At 40.4% G+C, this 20,333-nt stretch overlaps 2 protein-coding genes across 2 annotated transcripts in view; one reads left to right on the forward strand and one right to left on the reverse strand.

Moving 5' to 3' along the window:
- Positions 1 to 508: 508 nt before the first annotated feature.
- Positions 509 to 9,523, forward strand: CRYBA1 (crystallin beta A1). The gene is made up of 7 exons (XM_065532194.1): positions 509 to 623; positions 2,815 to 2,988; positions 4,210 to 4,274; positions 5,241 to 5,359; positions 7,103 to 7,244; positions 8,686 to 8,828; positions 9,244 to 9,523. Exons 1-7 carry the CDS (start codon positions 509 to 511, stop codon positions 9,389 to 9,391), a joined length of 906 nt encoding a protein of 301 aa, XP_065388266.1. The 3' UTR covers positions 9,392 to 9,523.
- Positions 9,524 to 10,895: 1,372 nt separating this feature from the next.
- NUFIP2 (nuclear FMR1 interacting protein 2) overlaps positions 10,896 to 20,333 on the reverse strand; it is a 39,622-nt gene continuing 30,184 nt past the window's right edge. Inside the window, exon 4 of the mRNA XM_005583302.4 lies at positions 10,896 to 19,645. Coding sequence (XP_005583359.2) covers positions 19,593 to 19,645 — 53 coding nt within the window. The 3' untranslated portion in view covers positions 10,896 to 19,592. The remainder of the gene's footprint in view (positions 19,646 to 20,333) is intronic.

The following is a 20,333-nucleotide window of genomic DNA, read 5'->3' on the forward strand; positions in this document are numbered from 1 at the left end:
CTGTAATCCCAGCACTTTGGGAGGCCGAGACGGGCGGATCACGAGGTCAGGAGATCGAGACCATCCTGGCTAACACAATGAAACCCCGTCTCCACTAAAAATACAAAAAAATTAGCCGGGTGTGGTGGCGGCGCCTGTAGTCCCAGCTACTCGGGAGGCTGAGGCAGGAGAATGGCGGGAACCCGGGAGGCGGAGCTTGCAGTGAGCCGAGATCGCGCCACTGCACTCCAGCCTGGGCGACAGAGCGAGACTCCGCCTCAAAAAAAAAAAAAAAAAAAAAAAAATTGGTTTTGAAGGTGTGGATGGCAGAAATTCTCGCCCCTGGCCTGGGTGAGCTAGAGGGGAGAAGCAAGGACATCTAGGTCCCTATCACCACTTGCCTAGACAACGTCACAGGAAGGCCCCTGGGAATCTGAGATGGAGCAGGTGAACCCTTCACATCTAGATGGTGAGTCCAGAGGAGGTATTCAGAGGGTTGCCTTCTTCCCCTTCCTACTGCTGCCCAACGATGGCCCGCAGGCTGAAAGAGCCCTTTCCTCCTGGAACTGACATGGGACCTGGCCTGTTTGGGAGCAGAATGGTGAAAGGAATTAACATTAAAGACAAAGGGACAGGCAGTCAAGGTAATTTGAGGAGGAAAAATTGCTTCATTTCTAGGCTCCTTCCCCTTTTGAAACAGATAAAGTTGCAACCCTTATATGCTCAGTGTTTATATTCAGAATTGCAGTTCTAGCCAGGGAGGTCTCTTTCCTCTCCCGGAATTTTCTGGGCCATTTATGCATTACTCCTGAGGGAGGGCCCGTGCAGGGCAGTGACTTTAGAACTGGGTTTGAGTCTGGGCTCTGCCATTATAAATATTGTGACCTTAGGCAAGTCACTTGATCGTTCTCTGTCTTAGTTTCTTCATCTGGAAAAGAGGTGAAAATAGCACTGTTGTGGTGGCTGTGGGAAAGTATTTCTTTCTTTTCTTGTGGAAAAGTATTTATTTATTTATTTATTTATTTTGTTGTTGTTGTTGTTGTTGAGACAGAGTCTCGCTCTGCTGCCCAGGCTGGAGTGCAGTGGCCGGATCTCAGCTCACTGCAAGCTCCGCCTCCCGGGTTCACGCCATTCTCCTGCCTCAGCCTCCCGAGTAGCTGGGACTATAGGCGCCCGCCACCTCGCCCGGCTAGTTTTTTGTATTTTTAAAGTAGAGACGGGGTTTCACCATGTCAGCCAGGATGGTCTCGATCTCCTGACCTCGTGATCCGCCCGTCTCAGCCTCCCAAAGTGCTGGGATTACAGGCTTGAGCCACCACGCCCGGCCGTGGAAAAGTATTTAATTCAAACCTTTCAAGTAAAGCATTTAACACATGTCTAATATATAGGAGTTATTCAATAAATGGTTTAATTCTTTTTTGAAAACCCCAAAAGTTATAGCTCCAAAATTTTAAAAGAAAATTACAAAAGTAAAAGGAATATTTAATAAAATAGCTACAGAGAGACTCATGTCTGCTAGTCAACTACAATTGAAGTCAACTCTTACATAGTTATATATAAATACAGCATAAAAAAGATTCCCAAGAATACAATGAACCATTTTTTCTCAATAGAGTTCAGAATTATAATAATTCTTTCACATTTTTAAACAACAGGAAATGCATATCCTGTATGGAAGTGAGGTGCATTTTGATGTGTTTGATATGACATGGGGTCTCCCAGGGTCTTAGGAAGATCCTAAGGTGGTGTGAGGAACCTGGAGAAGGACAAGAGACAAATACTCATGGCAGAGACCTCTGTCCTCACCCCCTAGCTGCTCTAAGATTAAGAAAGACTAGAGCAGCCAAGGCCTGCAGCAGCCAGCCATGCCCACAACAGAGGGGCCTCTCTGGATTTCTGTATCCCTGGTTTAAACAAAGGCCCAAGGGATGCCTGCCCAGCAAGCTGAACCACCAAAGCTCTGGGGATCAGGGGGAACAAAGGCAGAGGGACAGCAGAGTGCTGACAGGGCCAGAGGCCAGAGGCCACAGGGCTATAAAGAGGGGGGCCACAGAGCAAGTGGCACCAGATGGAGACCCAGACTGTGCAGCAGGAGCTGGGTGAGTAAGGCCCTCAGGGTGCCCTTGCCCTTCCTCTCCTTGCCCTGCAGAGACATGACCAGGAGAGGGCCCAGTTCTCCTGCCTAGTGTGTAGAGCCTTCTACGGTGGCTGGAGAAGACTGGGGAACTCTGGCGGAAGGCAGCCTTCTCTTGTCATCCCAAGAGGAGTCACTTATATAGCAATAACCACTGCCCTAGCAACCAAGGCTGGGGGGTGGGCATGAGCCCCCAAGAAATGAGCAGGGAGAAGGTATGGGGGCAGGACCTGGGAAATGTTGCTTATTCAGAGATTGAGAATGGAAAGATATATTACAGAGCTTACACGCATCATTCCTGGGCCCAATACCAGCCAGATGGAGGGCCATGAATATCTGTCCTAAGTCAAGAAACCTAATACACACCTGCCTGTCTTCCTTCTTCCCTTCCCCCCCGCTCTTTTCCTTCCTCTTTCTTGCTCTGTGATTCCTTTTTTCAAACTCATCCTACCATCTTTACTGTCTACCTAACCTCTATGAGCCTCAGTATCCTCATTTGTAAAATGGGGATAATGATGATTCTTAATTCATAGGCTTTGTGTGAAGATTAAATGCGTGAATGCAGGTAAAGCATTTAAAACAGGGCCAGACATGTAGATAGCCATTGTTGAGTGTTAACTACTGTAACTCTTTTCTTCTTCACTTTCCTTCAATAAGTCTTTTTCAATGTCTCCCAATCCCTCATCCCCACATGTGCTCAGCACGATGCTATACCAATCCCCTAGAAGACCCAGGCCTTGCCATTGAGGTGCTCACCAGGACATCCAACAACCAGAATACAGATTGGTACTGTGATGAGTGCCAGAAATCAAGAAAGAAGGCAAGTGGCTGTGGGCTGGAGAAGGCAGGAAAGCATCTGAGGAGGCAAGGTCAAGGTTGGGTAGGACCTAGGAGATAGAAAAGCAGAAAGGAATGGCCAGGCACGGTGGCTCAGGAGTTCCAGACCAGCTTGACCAATATAGTGAAACCCCTGTCTCTACTAAAAATACAAAAATACTCCGAAGAAAAAAGAAAGAGAGAGAGAGAGAGAGAGAGAGAGAGAAAGAAAGGAGCCAGATAAGGATGAGACCGTGAAGGGTTACAAGGGAGTTTGGAGCTTGGGATCCTGGCATGGCTGGTTGTTTGGCCAGTCACATGAGGGGTCTGGCCTAGGCGGTTGCCAGAGAGTTTATATTGTGGACAGAGGCAATGCTGTCACCTGAAAGCAAATGAGAGGACGGGGTTACAATGCTTGTCAGTGCTTTACCTGCATTATTGTTTCTGATCCTTTTGTTTTTTTTTGAGATGGAGTCTCACTCTGTTGCCCAAGTTGGAGTGCAGTGGCGAGATCTCAGCTCACTGCAACCTCCGCCTCCTAGGTTCAAGTGATTCTCCTGCCTCAGCCTCCCGAGTAGCTGAGACTACAGGTGTGTGCCATCACACCCGGCTAATTTTTGTATTTTTAGTAGAGACAGGGTTTCACCACATCGGCCAGGCTGGTCTCAAACTCCTGACCTCAGGTAATCCACCCGCCTCAGCCTCCCAAAGTGCTGGGATTACAGGCGTGAACCACTGTGCCCAGCCTATTGTTTCTGATCCTTACAATAACTCTGCACGTTGAAGCTTTACCAATGGAAAAACTGAGGCTCAGTCTGGGTGCGGTGGCTCACGCCTGTAACCCCACCACTTTGGGAGGCCGAGGTGGGTGGATCACTTGAGGTCAGGAGTTCAAGACCAGCCTGGTGAACATGGTGAAACCCCCATCTCTACTAAAAATACAAAAACTAGCCGGGCATGGTGGTGCATGCCTGTAGTCCCAGCTACATGGGAGGCTGAGGCAGGAGGATCGCCTGAGCCTAGGAGGCAGAGGTTGCAGTCAAGTGAGATTGTGCCACTGCACTCTAGCCTGGATGACAGAGCAAGATCCTGTCTCAAAACAGCAGCAACAACAACAACAACAACAACAAAATCCCGAGGCACAGCTAGTGAGCGGCAGAGCCAGAATTCCAACCAAAGTCTGTCTTGCAGACTTCAAGTCTCCTTTACCTTTCAAGGCATTCCGTCACCTCACCCTCCTCCCCAGAGGCCACCTCATTCATGTGTGCTCTGTCTTCCAGAAACCCTTCCAACCACGAAGATGGCTCAGACCAACCCTACGCAGGGGTCCCTGGGGCCATGGAAGGTAAGCCCACCCCCATCACATCCAACAGGGCAGGGGTGAGATGCTGCACAGAGCAGGCCCCAAGCCTGTGCTCATCCATGAAGCAGTGACTGACCAGAAAAAACCCAGTTTGTAGGGGAAAGGTCCACACAAGCTCCAGTGGTGTCAAAGGAAGGATCTCTCAGGATGTCCTGTTGGACAAAGGAAGGATGACTCTGGATGCCAATGATGGGTGGGAGATGATACCTAGTTTCCTAACTCCTCTCTCCTTCCCACTAAAGTCATCTTAAAATACAGCAGCCCAGCAATGATTATATCCATGGAGAAAATGAGGGCCCATAAAGAGATTTACTACTAGATCCCAAATCAATTACAGGACTCAGCCTTCCAGCCTGAGGTTGGCTTTAACCATTGGCTGAAGTGGCTGATCCTCAGGCCTCTCACTGGCCTCTCTCCAACACTCCCCATTCTCCTCATTGGCCAACTCACAGCTTTGGGAGTGGTCCTCTGGCCAGGTCCACAAGCCAGGTTTTAGTTCAAAGTGCAAAAAGGTTGACCATAACTCTCCTTTACACCCTAGGTTTCTATGGGGGTGTGGCTGGAGAAGCTAAGAATCTGTAAGGAACTCCTGGGACTCCCAGAATCCTGGCCTCTGGGCCATGCTTATGAAGGAACTGTGGTGGAATGGGAGCCCATAAGTCCTTGGCCTGTCCATTGGTCTAGCTGTTATCCCTTCAGACCATTTCTACAATAAACCAATCCTCCCTCCACGTCATCCCTACTCTGGGCAAATGAACACCAACCAGTGGCATTAATTCAGACCCCTTCCTGCCCTGTCTACACTGGAAGATACCTCATCAGACATCCCAGGCTACAGCTGGTAACAGAGAGCACCGAGTCAGACACAAATTAAGCTGTTGACCTGGGCCTCTGTTTTTCCTGATGTACCAGGTTCTAGCTCTCTTGTGCCATTCAATCTCATTTCAGATAACCATCTATGATCAGGAGAACTTTCAGGGCAAGAGGATGGAGTTCACCAGCTCCTGTCCAAATGTCTCTGAGCGCAGTTTTGATAATGTCCGGTCCCTCAAGGTGGAATGTGGCGCGTGAGTATGGATCTCTGTAGAACCACAGTCCCTTATTTCAAGTCCCTTCAGACATGGGACCATAGAGTGGGGATAGGGGAAGAAGGATGTCCCCCTAGGCTCTAGTCATTTCTCAGAGAGAGGCCTCAAAAGAAATCACTACATGCATAATTTAGTAAGCCAAAGCTAAAAGGAACATGAGGTTCTTAGGCCTGGTACTAGATTTCAGGGGCTGGATAAATACATACATACAATGGGGTGGGGCAGTGGCAGTAATCAAATTTTTGATTCTGGGGCTCACAGGCTGCTACCTAGGGTGCCCTCAGAACAGCCACAAGACCCTTGAGTTTTTCTTGCCTGCAGAAAATTGGTAAAGAAGAAAGTGTCAAGTGGCTGCCTCTATGGCTAACTCTCCTCCTGCATGTCCCAGAGCAGACACTGTTAGCTAATTTCTTTATGAAAAAAAAAAAACAAAAAACCTTAACCCCATGACTCCAGAGACATATTAGCTCCTGATTCATCTTTCAGGCAGTTTCTTGTTGATGGTTAATCTTGGTGAGGGAGACCTTCTCATTTTTGTCCTCTGACTCTTGGCAGAGTAGTTGAGACCTTTATCATTAGCCTGAAAACACCTAAGGAAAAGACTCGCCCTTGACTAGGCAGAACTGGCCTTGCATGTGGATAGGCTTCCACAAGTTGCTTGCCACCAATATTAAGCTCTTCAGTCCTTTGAAAGAAGTAACACTTTAAGGTGTCATCACTGAGACCCAATTGTGAAAAACTGAACTTGAGTGTTTCAAGTTTTAAGTATGGGGCACTAGGAGAAAGAACTTGCAAGTCACAGGAAAAAAGATACTAGTAATCCATCAGTTGCTTGTTCATCCCTGTGCTTTCTTAAGAATAAGTCAACTGGTTTGGCTTGAGCCAAAGCAATAGTCCAGGGGTGTCTAATCTTTTGGCTTCCCTAGGCCACACTGAAAGAATTGTCTTCGGCCACATATAAAATACAATAACGAGAGCTGATGAGCTAACAACAACAAAAACTCAAAATGTTTTGAGAAAGTTTACAAACTTGTGTTGGGCTGTGTTCAAAGCTGTCCTGAGTTGCATGCAGCCCTTGGGCCACAGGTTGGACAAGCTTGCAATAGTCAGTCACCAGATCCTGAACCAGGTATGGAGGAAAAAAAAAAAATTTTTTTTTTTTTTTTTTTTGAGACAAAGTGTTACTCTGTTGCCCAGGCTGGAGTGCAGTGGCACAATCATGGCTTACTGCAGCCTCCACCTCCAAGGCTCAACCCTCAGCCCCCTGAATAACTGGGACTGCAGTACTGTGTCACCACGCCTGGCTAATTTTTGAGTTTTGTAGACGGGGTTTTGCCATGTTTCCCAGGCTGGTCTCCAACTCATGGGCTCAAGCGATCTGCTTGCCTTGGCCTCCTGAAGTGTTGAGACTACAGGCGTGAGCCACCACACCCAGCCCGGAAATACAATTTTAGATTGGCTTTGCTAATATACTTCACTCAGACCAGTGACGTAGACAGACCTTTTCAGTGATAATCCCAAAACAATTATTACATTCATAAACCTGCTTAGTATACCTGTCAACTCATTCCTCACCTCTTGTGATAAATTACTTTGTACAGCTCTACTGGGATTGGCTTGATATTTTACCCCACTATTAACTTATCTAAAACGAAAGATGCCTTCTCCCCAAGGCCATATAGGCTTTGAACACCATGAACAAACACTACATGTCTTTGGCAGCTGGATTGGTTATGAGCATACCAGCTTCTGTGGGCAACAGTTTATCCTGGAGAGAGGAGAATACCCTCGCTGGGATGCCTGGAGTGGGAGTAATGCCTACCACATTGAGCGTCTCATGTCCTTCCGCCCCATCTGTTCAGCTGTGAGTCTCTGAAATTTCCACTTCTGTGCATATGAGGGATGGGACAAGAGGGTGTGGACAGACTGACGTTCATGCTATTTCTCATCAGTTATGCTGAATGTGGCAGGAAAAAAGACAAAAGCAAAAAAAAAGAGAAAACATCACTTTCTCCTCTAAGCCTGCTATTTGATTTTTCTCCACCAGGTGGTATTTCCCTTAAGCTAAAACTAAGGGTCTTACAGGTGGCAATAAGTGGATACTCAAGAGCCCAATAAACTTGTGAAACACTAGTAAATGAGTGAATGTCTTTACCCTGTAGTAAAAAGCAAATCCTTGGCCAGTTAAATTTCAATCTGTGCAACATTTTACCGCAGAAACAGGGAAATGCTGAAGTAACCTTTCGGTAAGTGGGAATGACTAAAAAATAGGCAAGTCTTCCATTATCTATCTACATTCATTGATAATCATCTTCTTGTTCTGAACACTTAAGTATTACTCAATAATGCATCAGGCTGGGATGTTTCTGGTCTTTTTTGGAAAGAGTTCAAGCAGAAAGCAGGATGATCTTCAGGGGTGTGCTGAAAAATAATCCCTGTATTAGGAGTTAGGTTGGGCTAGAACCTTTCCAAATATTCAGTCTATATGTGAGTTTCTCGTGATTTTGGTTAATAATCTCACCTTGGTTCAAAGTCTTGCCAAAATTCAACTGATGGAGAAGTTAACCGAAATAGCTCTAATCCAAACAAATAGTTCCCTATCTGGAAATTATTTCAATCTCACTTTTAAAAAAACATTTCATTTTTCCACCCTAAGTTATAACTGACCTACAGTAAAATGCACAGATCCTAAGTGCATATTCTCATGAGTTTTGAAAATATATAGATCCATGTAACCAACACTCTAACCATATAAAGAACATTCCATCATAGTTCCCTGGTGTCCCTTTCCACTCAGTTGCTCCCCTACCACTTTCTATCATCAAACAGTTTTGTCCATTTTTGAAGTTCATACAGGTTGGTCTCTGCCTTTTTAATGCTTGTGTAGTATTCATGTCCCCTACTGGACATACAGGTTATTTCCAACAACACACATACACACGCAAGCGCACACATACATATTTGGGCTTACTTTTTGTATTAATTTGTGAGATCTTTTTTCACATTAGTGAGTATTCATCCCTTGGTTGGCTGCATTTTGTTAGTACTTTTTCCCACTGTCAAATCCTCTTCATTGTTCCAAAATAGTGTATCAGTTATTTGTACATTCCAAATGTTATGGTATTTAAATTGGAATAAACAAAATTATGGGTAACTTTTTTCTCACATATCTGTTGCCTTAATCTTTTTAAAATAAATTATCACATGCTTCCTTGTGTAATCCAAAAAAGTGTTTCAATTTTGAAAAACATGAATGATAGCCATACACCAGTACTGAACATTTTAAAACAATTTCTGAATTACAGAATCATAAGGAGTCTAAGATGACCATCTTTGAGAAGGAAAACTTTATTGGACGCCAGTGGGAGATCTCTGATGACTACCCCTCCTTGCAAGCCATGGGTTGGCCCAACAACGAAGTCGGCTCCATGAAGATACAAAATGGGGCGTAAGTACAAAAACAGGGTTGGAATACACTTCAAAGTAATTCCTGAAGTTGCATCAATGGTTGTTTTAATCAGATTTCATATGTATTGGTATAGATGTCACATTCTAGTTATACATAATTTTGAATCACAAGTTCTTTATACCAACTACCACTTAAGGTTGCAGATTTATCTCCCCCAGACATGCCTCTATGGAAGAATTTATGTTCACTTATACCTCTTTTGATGATTAAGGCTAATCAACTAGCTGTAGCTGTATTATGCTTGCAAATAGTGCCTGACACATTTAGGATAGCTATATTTTTCTAAGACCAAAAGCATCCCATACCATTAAGTTGAGGAAAGAGGCTCAGATTTTGGGGTGTTAACCAGATTCCTAATTAGTTTTAATAATGAAATGTACTTTGAATTTCCCAGCTGGGTTTGCTACCAATATCCTGGATATCGTGGGTATCAGTATATCTTGGAATGTGACCATCACGGAGGAGACTATAAACATTGGAGAGAGTGGGGATCTCATGCCCAGACTTCCCAGATCCAATCGATTCGCCGAATCCAACAGTAGCTGATTAAAAGCTCCAAGTACGATAATTCCTCAAGCATGAGACCTTGCTAAGCACTCTAGAATGAGTTTTATGTTCTGCTCACAGACATTGCTTTCAAATGTTAGCTGCTGAAATCCACAATAAACATCATTAAAAACAAAACAAAACAAAACTTTGTAGACTGAATTAACTACCATGCTTCACATAAATCACACCTATGTGGATGAGAATTTTTTTTTTCTGAGGTGGAGTTTCACTCTTGTTGCCCAGGCTGGAGTGCAATGGCGCTATCTCGGCTCACCACAACCTCCGCCTCCCGGATTCAAGAGATTCTGTCTCAGCCTCCCGAGTAGCTGGGATTACAGGCATGCACCACCACACCCAGCTAATTACTGTATTTTTAGTGGAGATGGGGTTTCTCTATGTTGGTCAGGCTGGTCTCGAACTCCCGACCTCAGGTGATTCTCCCGCCTCGGCCTCCCAAAGTGCTGAGATTACAGGCATGAGCCACCAACGCCCGGCCTGTGGATGAGAATTTTTGTTGTTGAGACAGGGTCTGTCACCCAGGCTGGAGTGCAGTGGTGCGATCTGGCTTAACTACAGTGTCGATCTCCTGGGCTCAAGTGATCCTCCTGCCTCAACCTCCTGAGTAGTTGGGACTACAGGCGCCTGCCACCGTGCCTGGCTAATTTTTGTACTTTTTGTAGAGATGAGGTCTCACTATGTTGCCCAGGCTGGTCTTTAACTCTTGGGCTCAAGTGATCCACCTACTGTGGCCTCCCAAAGTGCTGGGATTACAGGTGTTGAGCCACTGCACCTGCCTGGATGAGAATTTTTAGTTAAGCTTCCATAAAACTCCACATTCTCCTTGTGTCCTTGCAAGTCACTTACCAGGCCAAGGACAATTATTCCTTATCTCAAAGAACAATAAAGCATATGACCTAAATGTTATCAATCTCTATAGTGACTGACACTTTTGGTAAATGTTTTTATGTCCTTTCCTCCCGTCTCCTGCTCTTTCTAATAATGCTGAAGTTGGCATTGATTTTCCTTTCACCTTGTGACAAATCAGTACTATAGAAACAGGAAGTTTCTCCAGTGTGTACTGCCACATATTTCAACATAAAGTTATGAATAAATTCAGAATACTGGCAGCTTAACATTCTAGTTGCTTAACTGCTTAGCTCAATTTTGATTTATTTCAACTGGAAAAGCATAAGACTTAATGTCCTGCAAAAAGGCAGGATAGCTCTGGATTTTTCAATAAGCATGCTAATTCTAAGCACTGTAAAAACCTCTATGATTAAAAAAAAAAAAAAAAAATTCACAGGACCATAGTACACTTAAGACTTAAATTCTTCACATATTTGACCCTTTGGAAAAAAATCATTATCAATATCACAAACTTAGTTTTCAGGTTTTTTTTTTTTTTTTTTTTTTTTTACTTTTTATCAGCTGAATTTAAGATTCGTCAGTAAAGACTTTTTAAAAAATTAAAGCACACAAAAGATAACAAACACCTCAGAAACTTTAAAATTTTTTATTCAACAATGTACACTTATTGTCTCTCAATTTGATCTACAAATTTCTCAAGTTTTTTTTTTTTTCTGATAAAATAAGTAAATCTGGGTATGGTTGTAGAGTGTTTGTATTATATTTTTAAAACACTGAACATGATGAAGTAAGACAACAATAAAGGAAGATCATCACGTAACTGACACTTCCTCAGAATCCATGACATCAGAAACAGCTATAGCAAATACCTAAGCATTTAGCAAAAGGGAAAATTTCTGGTCACTGTTCTTATATCTAGAAAAGACCTATATTTTTGACTGGGCAAAACAAACATTGAAACTTTTTTTGAGAGGGGGAAGGGAAAACATCCATTAACATAACTGTACTCCATTTATCATCCATTCCCCTAGATTAAGATGTAACTCAGCTCCTAAGTGCCTCTGCACAAGACAGAGAAATTACTTTGCTTTTCCAATAGGTTCTAAGACTGAACATAAGTGAACTACTGACAGATGCGGAAGAGGAACCATAGCCATCTAAGATGATGCTTGCTACACTCCTGCATTTCTGCCTTTTAAGGCCATGCAATTAATTATGGGTCACCTTTCGAGTCTTAACTGGATGACTTCGTTTTTAACTGCCACTATCAATGAAGATACATATAGAAGGGTTTTGCTGTGTCCTCAAAGGCAACATACTTGATGAAGAAGTAACCCTCTTCTGTACATTGAAAAAGCTATAAAATGGAAATATTTATTTTATATGTAGGAACACGGGGAAAATACCATCAGTAATATCTTCTACTTAAACATATTAGCCTCTCCTACAAAAGTCCTGAAGCAATTAAAAAAAAAGCTTTAAAAAAGATGATTTGACAAAACCTGGGCAGTACATCTATACATTATAAGTACACATACACACAAAGTAAAGCTATTTAGTACATGCACATTGCAGCACTTGAACCAAATGTACCCAATTTCTAAACTTGTTCTAATTAGCTTGGGCAATTTTTTAAAAGATACATGTTATCTTTAAAACCACCTGTGCTTTGATCTTACAAACAACTGAATAATTCTAATCTCAAGCCAGTCAATTCAGTAAACCAAATTTATGCAACAGCAATAAAAGTAAAAGGCTATCCTACCTTTAAACCAGCTTTAAGACATAAAATTGTCACCAAGTTCCATGTGACAAAAAAGGGTCTTTCAGTTTGAATTACTTTCCATTTCTATTTGATCAAATAAACCAAAATATTACTAAGGAAGAGCATCCAATGATTTGTAAAGCTGATAAAACTGCCCTGTTTCAAGAAAAGCCCTTTAATAGATACAAGTCAAGCTCTCGTTTAAATTGAACTTTATTAAAATAGGTGCCAGTTTTCCTCTCTCCTAGTTCCACTGATGAGCTAGCCCAGACCTATATAACTTTGAGCCAAGTTTCCAAAGATGGTAAAGCTAAGAACAGCAAAGTAATAAGGACAAATCGGTCACTTTTGGTAATGACACACAAATTAAACTTTCAAAACATGTGCATAGCTTTATTCATCTACTTAGATCTAACCTTTTCACGGAGCTTCGGCAAAATTCGAGTGTGCAAAATGCATTTCTAAAACGTAATGCAAGCAAAGCTTTCACATTTACACTGGCAGGAAATACAGAGAGAAACTAACAAGTCACATTAGGGAGAATTCAGATCTTTTTTTTTTTTTTAATGACAAGAATTGCACAGTTTATTATTTTGAGACAATTGTTGCAGACATAAATATTTTAAATTTTCTAAGCAAGGTGCTTTTAACAAAATTTTTAAAGTTGGAAAGAGCTGGTAACTTGGATCATAGCTCACGCAGAATTCCAAATTAAAGTGGACTCCATTATCTCCCTACATTTTGCAAACAATGCTTTGTATAACACTTCTTTAAAACACTAAAAGAGACAGCAAGCTGAAACTTTTTTCAAAGCACACAAGAAATGTTTACTTGAAGAAGGTGCTGAGGGGAGAAGAAAAGAGAGTGAAGAATCCTTTAATTATTTCCCACTACAGGACAGCCACTAATAGATTAAGAACAAAAAAGATACAACAAAAAAAGTAAATCACTTCCCCAGCTTATAAAATAGTTCCAGTTTGACAAGATCTATAACTTTAAACAGAGAGCACCAGTTGGGCAATAGAATGAGCATTTCATACTGCATAAAAATTAGTGAGGTGGTAAGAACCATCAACTATCTCAGGCATTACTACATGGCCTTTCCAATTCTTTTTTTTAATATACACGCAAGGCACATTGATATAAAAATAGATCTCTGGCCAACAAATATATTAAATAAGCAAATTAAAATTTTGGCTTTGCGATATTGGCAACATCAAAATATAACCAGATAGCTTTGGCCCACACATCTTTCTCATATTCCTCCACCTCATTTGGTGTTTCCCACCCATTATTTTGGGTTCAATCACCACCTTCAAGTTTGGGTATGTGCTTGAGAAATGACTTTTCTTCTTGTCAAGTAGCATTCTTACTAAAGTTTTCCTTTGCTAAGTAAAAAGACAAGAGAAACAGAATAGTTGGAGTTTTGATTGATTTGATTTAAACTAAATCTGATTGGTTCAGGGCAGCATTATTTCTTCTCTATATACAAACAAAATTAAGTCCCCAGCTTACATAGACAAATGTTTTCTAAAAGATCAGCAACATGTCAATGACACCACATCCTTTAAGCCATTCTTCCCAATTCCTCTTTCTGAGGCAGAGAGAGGGAGTAATAGAAACAAAGCTAAGATTTAAACTATTTTCAGTAGTAGAAGACATTTAAGGCCAAAAAGTGTACTACTATTAACAGAATTCTTATATTCCTAAGTTATTGTCCTTCATAGGCCAATATCAGCTGAGAATTAGTTACTTGTACTGATTCCCTCCCAAAGAGAATTTTATAATTCACTCACTCTTGTTAGTGGCTGTGCTACAGTAAAGGTATCAAAGCAACCTATGGTATATGTATGGTATATAGTAATGTAAAAAGTGCATCACATTCTTGATTTTCAGTTTCTCATAGCAGCAGCAGGATTAATCTAAGACAGAAAACAGTTGTATTTTCATTCTTAAAATGCAACAGTATCTAATGAAATGTATTCAAGATCATGAAAGGATCCTCCTCTATGAAGGATAAATGAAAACAGACTAATAATAATAGACAAACAGGGTAAACTAAAGGCATTCATTCATATTTACATATTAAAACCACTTTTGTTAACACCAAATCTTTACATCTAGCAAAAGAAATAAGCATTTTAAGAATAATGGAGACATTACTAAAGCAGTATCCATTTTCAGAGCCTTTGATTAGCACCTGAGGAAAAAAGGGTATATGGAAAGCTATATAATTTGCCCTCAAGTTAGTTTGTTGGTCTGAAGAGTATAACTTTGATATGCACTGAAAGTAAAACTAAATTGGAAAATAAATGTTTGTAGCTAGTTTAGTAAGGCTGTAGAAAAGGGATACTTGGCCCGGGCACGGTGGCTCACACCTGTAATCCCAGCACGTTGGGAGGCCGAGGTGGGCAGATTGCCTGAGGTCAGGAGTTCAAGACCAGTCTAGCCAACATGGTGAAACCCCATCTCTACTAAGAATACAAATTAGCCTGGTATGGTGGTGTGCGCCTGTAATCCCAGCTACTCGGGAGGCTGAGGCAGGGGAATTGCTTGAACCAAGGGGATGGAGGTTGCAGTGAGCCAAGATTGCACCACTGTACTCCAGTCTAGGCAACAGAGAGTCCGTCTCAAAAAAAAAAGGGGGGGGGATACTGCAGTATTATAAAATGGCTTTAGAACTCTGGACATAACAAAATTGTATGGATAAATAGGGAAGTCTGAATCAGCATCCCAGGATGGCTGTTCCATAGTTTCTAGCCCATAACTGATGTACCATTCCCAGTAATGCAAAAGCAATATTCCAATCATGCTGCACTGGGTGTTTTCATCATGCAGACAACTGAAAATTCTATTCGGACTATTGCTGGCATCCTTTAACTACTTTAAGACCTTTCTTGAGCAGCAAAACGGTGTGAAATTTAAAACTCAGTAAAGCAATGCTTTTGAGTAGAGCCAATGATTCATCACTCTCCCAGGTGGTCCCGGTTCTCACAAAGGTGATATATATTTTAAAAGAAACATTTTAAAATACCAAAACAGAAGCCCACCTTTTTCACCATGAAAGAATCTTGGTGCTCTGTTGATTAATTACATTAGTAAAAATAACATCGATATTAAGAACTAATGTTAAGCTATGTGCCTCTGGCAAACTTAGAGCAGCTATTTATGCTTCTAATCTTTTCCTCTGCCTCTCCCTTTTAAACAAATTATCAAAATTTTCTGGGGGTGAAGGGGAGGAGAGCAAATCCTACGTTTTCCTTTCAAATCCAACAGTTAAGTCATGGGTAGGGTTATTAAGATACTGCCCTATCAGACTCTACCTTGACTGGTGTGGCATCAACCAATCTGACCCTAAGGACCATTGTATTTGTCCTATAGCATAACTGTTCTGCACAGTTAACATATTTATACAAGAGGGATCAGCTGTTATTTGAGGATATGGCCCAGTGGCATAACTATACTCGTAATACCTGGAAATTGGACTTTTAACCTATTTCTCTGAAGAGACCCTCGCAGGAATGACTCCCTCCTTATTTACAGTGGAATTTAAATTGAGTAAAGTCCCTTTCCAATAGCCATTTGATACCTGACAATTTCACACTAAATGGCTTTATTTTAAAAAGTTTACAGCAATTACAAAAGATAAATCATTAGATGCCTCTGATGTGGGGAAGCAACAAGTCTAACAACCAAGTATGAAATTACCCTTATGTAATGTTTTTTGAAAATTTGTATTGTGGACAACTCCCATAGTTGAGGTTTTCCCTAAAACTGTTATTTGTAAAACAATGCAGCACTTTTCCTTTATGAAGTTTCTGCAGATTGAGTAATGACTAGGTAAGCAGATGACTAAGGAGGACAGCAAAATTCTAAAATGGAGAAACTCTCTGGCCATTTATTTCAAAGAAAAAAAAATCTGTTATTAAATTCCTAGTTATTGGAATTTAATCCCCTCCTAGAAAGTAGAGGAGAAAGGGCTGGCTACCATAGATGCTGTAAATACACTTTATGTGAAGGTTCATTACTAAGGAGGTTAGAAGAAAGGCTATGTAATTAACTTCAGTTCAGCAAAGTGAGGGTGAATAAAGAGAAAGATAATACACCCTGTGTGTTTTGCGGGAAAAAGGGATTATTGAGGACACCTACAAGAGTGGTATGTGACACAGAAGCCTACAATAATCAAAACAGATTTAAAAAGAAATCTTCACCCATAATTAGTATCTTCATAGCTATTAAAAAAATAGGTCATAATTTCATTCTTAGTGCCATTTTTCAATACTACCCTTTTAAGGATTTAAACCACCTGACTTTTTTCTGTGTAATGAAAACAAATGGCACAAAATAAATACAAGTTCATTCTCTGAATACTAATGTCTTATACACATTCATTTACTAATTTTTAATATCTCCATCTTTTCCTCACACACACTCAACACACACATACACATACATACACACACACCCCTTTTTCAGTCTTTATAATGGAGGGATGTTAAAAATCCCCTCTAGACTGTATTTGGTTTATGCTACAGTACTAATACTCTGAGTTGGAGGAAAATTCTTTACACCAAACAATAACACGTTATTTAAATGTGCTAAATTAATCACAGCTGAAGTCTGTTTAGAAGCTTACACAAAATAATCAGAAAACAGATCAACTCTTAAGATTTTTTTTTTTAATAAGTGCTCTGTAAGGAATTGTGTGAGGACCTAAGGAGAAAGATTGCAACAAATAGAGTTAAGTGTTACCAAACAGCACAAAGAGATTTGTCCCAAAGTCCTGCTTGTACCTAGGCAATTAAGTCTATTAACCTAATGCCCCCAAAATACTGACAGTTAATATGATGGGGCACTAGGGTTCTCAGAAAGTTAACAGACATTCCTAACTACATACCTCTAACCATATAATCAAGGAACTTTCAGTGGAGAAATCAAAGTGAAATGTTGCATTGTTTCATTTAAAAGTGAGACTCTCCAAAACCTTTGGACAGACAGAGAAGTGATACATTCTTTTTGGCTTCTCCAAACACTGAGGCCTGAGGGATATGGAAAGAAATTAGAAAAGCAACAGCTTTCTAAAAATGTTCAATCAAGTGTTGCTTCTAAGTTAAAAAGCCCAATTCATGTGGGGGCTGGGTTTGTCTTTTTTTTTTTCATTTTCAAATATATATTCATTCAATCTCTGTATGTCACAAACCCAGAAAGTTTCTTGTGAGTTGTGAGACAGAAGAACTTTAAAATTCCAGGCAAGCAAAATGGACATTTAAAAAGGGGGAGTGGTGAGGGGAATCTGGCCCTAAGGCGACAAGTGGTTACACAAGGCAATTGAACACACAGCAGAACTTTAAAACCTGTAAAACAAACTGGAGCCTTTTTTCCCTTTAATCAACCTTATATGTTTTTTTTAAACTTTTTGAAAATTTTTATTAAAAAAACACAAAAACACAGACTTTTTTCACTTCAGTTATGTGGTATGTTGCATTTTCCAGTTTGTTCAATGCTTTAAAGCTCAAGGATGCCTCTGCTTTCAATTGTACATGGGCCTGAAGCATCCTAGCTTTTGGCAAGCAGGCAGGAGACTCAACAAAAATCAAAATAGGAACAAGGCAGACTAAATGCAGGGCACATCTGTAAACATATTATACATTTGAAAATTACAATATCAGTAAAAGTGATACAGTTTACAGGTGAAATGAAACTATCTGGAACTGGCCTACCACAAGTTTCTGAACCTGGACTGATACAATAAGTTATTTTATATATATATATATATTATGTATAAAAAAAAGTTTTGTTTACATCAAGTGGAATTGGCAATCCATGCTTATACTTTTAAAATCTAAGCAGGGCAGAAATCCAGACTAAAAAGATAGTTACTCTACTCTATGTTGAGTCCAACAGCTTCTTTCATGAACTACTTGTTTTAAAAGCCTCAAATAATCAACAAAACAAGAAAACCCATCCATACTACAGTCACTCAAAACTGGACATTTCTAGGGGTAGAGCAAAAGTAGTTACTTTCTCCCCAAATACCCCAGGGGATCCAGTCTACTTTTATCAGAAGACTACAACTCTTTATATAAATGCCCTGATATTTTAACCTGTATTTGACATACATGGATATACTAATTTCTGTGTGTGTGATGTGATGCTGTGTCAGGCCAGACAACTTGTTATTATGCTACTAACATCACCCAATCTCAATTGGACCCTTAATTTCTGCACACACACACAAAAATTTATTTTAGCATGCTATACACAAGCTGCAGTGCAACAGGATGGCAATGTAATAAGACAGGGCTAATGCTCTTCTCTGCCCCAAAGAAAATTTCCAGAATTTCACATTATTTTCCTTAAAAACCCATCTTGCTCTAGTAATAAAATATATTTATTAAGATATAATTAGAAGCTAATAAGCTCAGAAGTATAGTTTGCATGAAAACACACCTTCTACAGTCAGGGTTTATTACCTTCTCACTGGCTAAAAACATGAAAAGTTTTAGTTTTCATGGACTTTTTACTTCCCCTTTTAGATTTTTTTGAGAAATTAAAAGAGAATTTACAGAAAGGTCTAAGTTTGTCTTAAATGTTTGATGAAAAATAAGGAAAACAGCACATTTAGTGTTAGTGACAGAGAGCAAGTCTGGAGCACCTACAGTTGAAAAGCAGAATATATTTTTGCTCCCAGTTATACAATTACATTAAAATATGGGCACAGGAATATTTTTCCAGATTGTATATCTAAGCCAAATGCTTGTTCTGCAACTTTTCTTTAAATGACACGCATAGATTCTTCAGTTGTTAAAGTCCAATATGTAACCGAAGCCAAGTTAACTATGTACCATCAACTATTCCAGAATTGTAGAACTTCAATGCCCTCCCCTATCCCCCCACCCCACAAAAAATAAATGGAAAGAAATAAAGTATTCCCCCAACACCCCACAGAGGCCGCTTAACTCCTGGCAAGACATGCAAATCATATTCGCTAAAAAAATACACCCTGCTAACTTCAAGGCATTTATCCAGCATTCTCGCAGGGCTTAATTAAAGTAAAACCAAAAAGATCAAGGGAGGAGTGGGGGAAAATGTTGAATCATTCTGGGTTCCCCGTCATTAGTGTATCACTTCAGTCACAGAACAAGATACAGAGATCTTTTAAGTGGATTTGCCTTTCCAGTGGGTCATTTGTTGCCCAAGTTGATGACAGCAGGAACTTTAGAACCACACTTGTTAAGTCTGTATTCATTAATCACTTGCATTCACACTTAAAAACAAAAACTAACAGAAGAAAAAAAACCTATTCAGTACCGGAGATTAAATAACCATGTGTAGTCTCTTGAAATAAATTTGATTCCTTAAGAAGTCTAATTACTTTCAGTTGCCTTTTTTAAATAACTATATATATATATATGTATATATATATATTTGTATATATTATCCTGTGATTCTACTTATGGTTCCTCTGCTGCGTTGAAGATCTAGGAGCATAAAAGCCTTGTGTCCCCCATGAACGATGGCTCTAATGCTGCAGAAAGGTTACGAATAGGCAGTCTGGTCCTTCATTGATCTGGACTATCCATGGCTTCATTGTAAGTGATTATCCTTTTGGGATCTAGAAAGGTTAAAAAATAAAAATAAAAATAAGTTCTAGAACATCAAAATACCCATGTTCCAATAACAAATCCCAAATAACCATCATTTAAATCGCCCCATTTTTTTATGAAAACAAAACTTCAAGCCCATTTCCTCTTTGTACTAACACACATATGATCCAGTTTCTCAACCTGGAAGTAGCTGTTTGGAATTCCAATGAATTCCAAGTACAGGGTCCTCTAGACAGTGAGGGCCTCAACTCCTACAGATCAGAGATGGTTGAGTTCACTTAATAAGAGTTTTATGTACTTCTACTGATTACAAAAGCAGTGTATTTGAAAACAGCAGCCAAAGAAAAAAGCTTGTCACCAATAATCCAATATTAAAAGAAACACTTGGATTTTTCTTTTGTTGTTCTCAGCAAATGAAGTCAAAATTTATTTATTTATTTATTTATTTATTTATTTATTTATTTATTTTTGAGATGGAGTCTGGCTCTGTCGCCCAGGCTGGAGTGCAGTGGCGCGATCTCGGCTCATTGCAAGCTCCGCCCCCCAGGTTCACGCCATTCTCCTGCCTCAGCCTCCGGAGTAGCTAGGACTACAAGTGCCCGCCACTTCGCCCGGCTAGTTTTTTTTTTTTTTTGTACTTTTTAGTAGAGACGGGGTTTCACCGTGTTCGCCAGGATGGTCTCGATCTCCTGACCT

Source organism: Macaca fascicularis, chromosome 16 (genome assembly GCF_037993035.2).
Source record: "Macaca fascicularis isolate 582-1 chromosome 16, T2T-MFA8v1.1".
NCBI classification, from domain to species: Eukaryota; Metazoa; Chordata; class Mammalia; order Primates; family Cercopithecidae; genus Macaca; species Macaca fascicularis.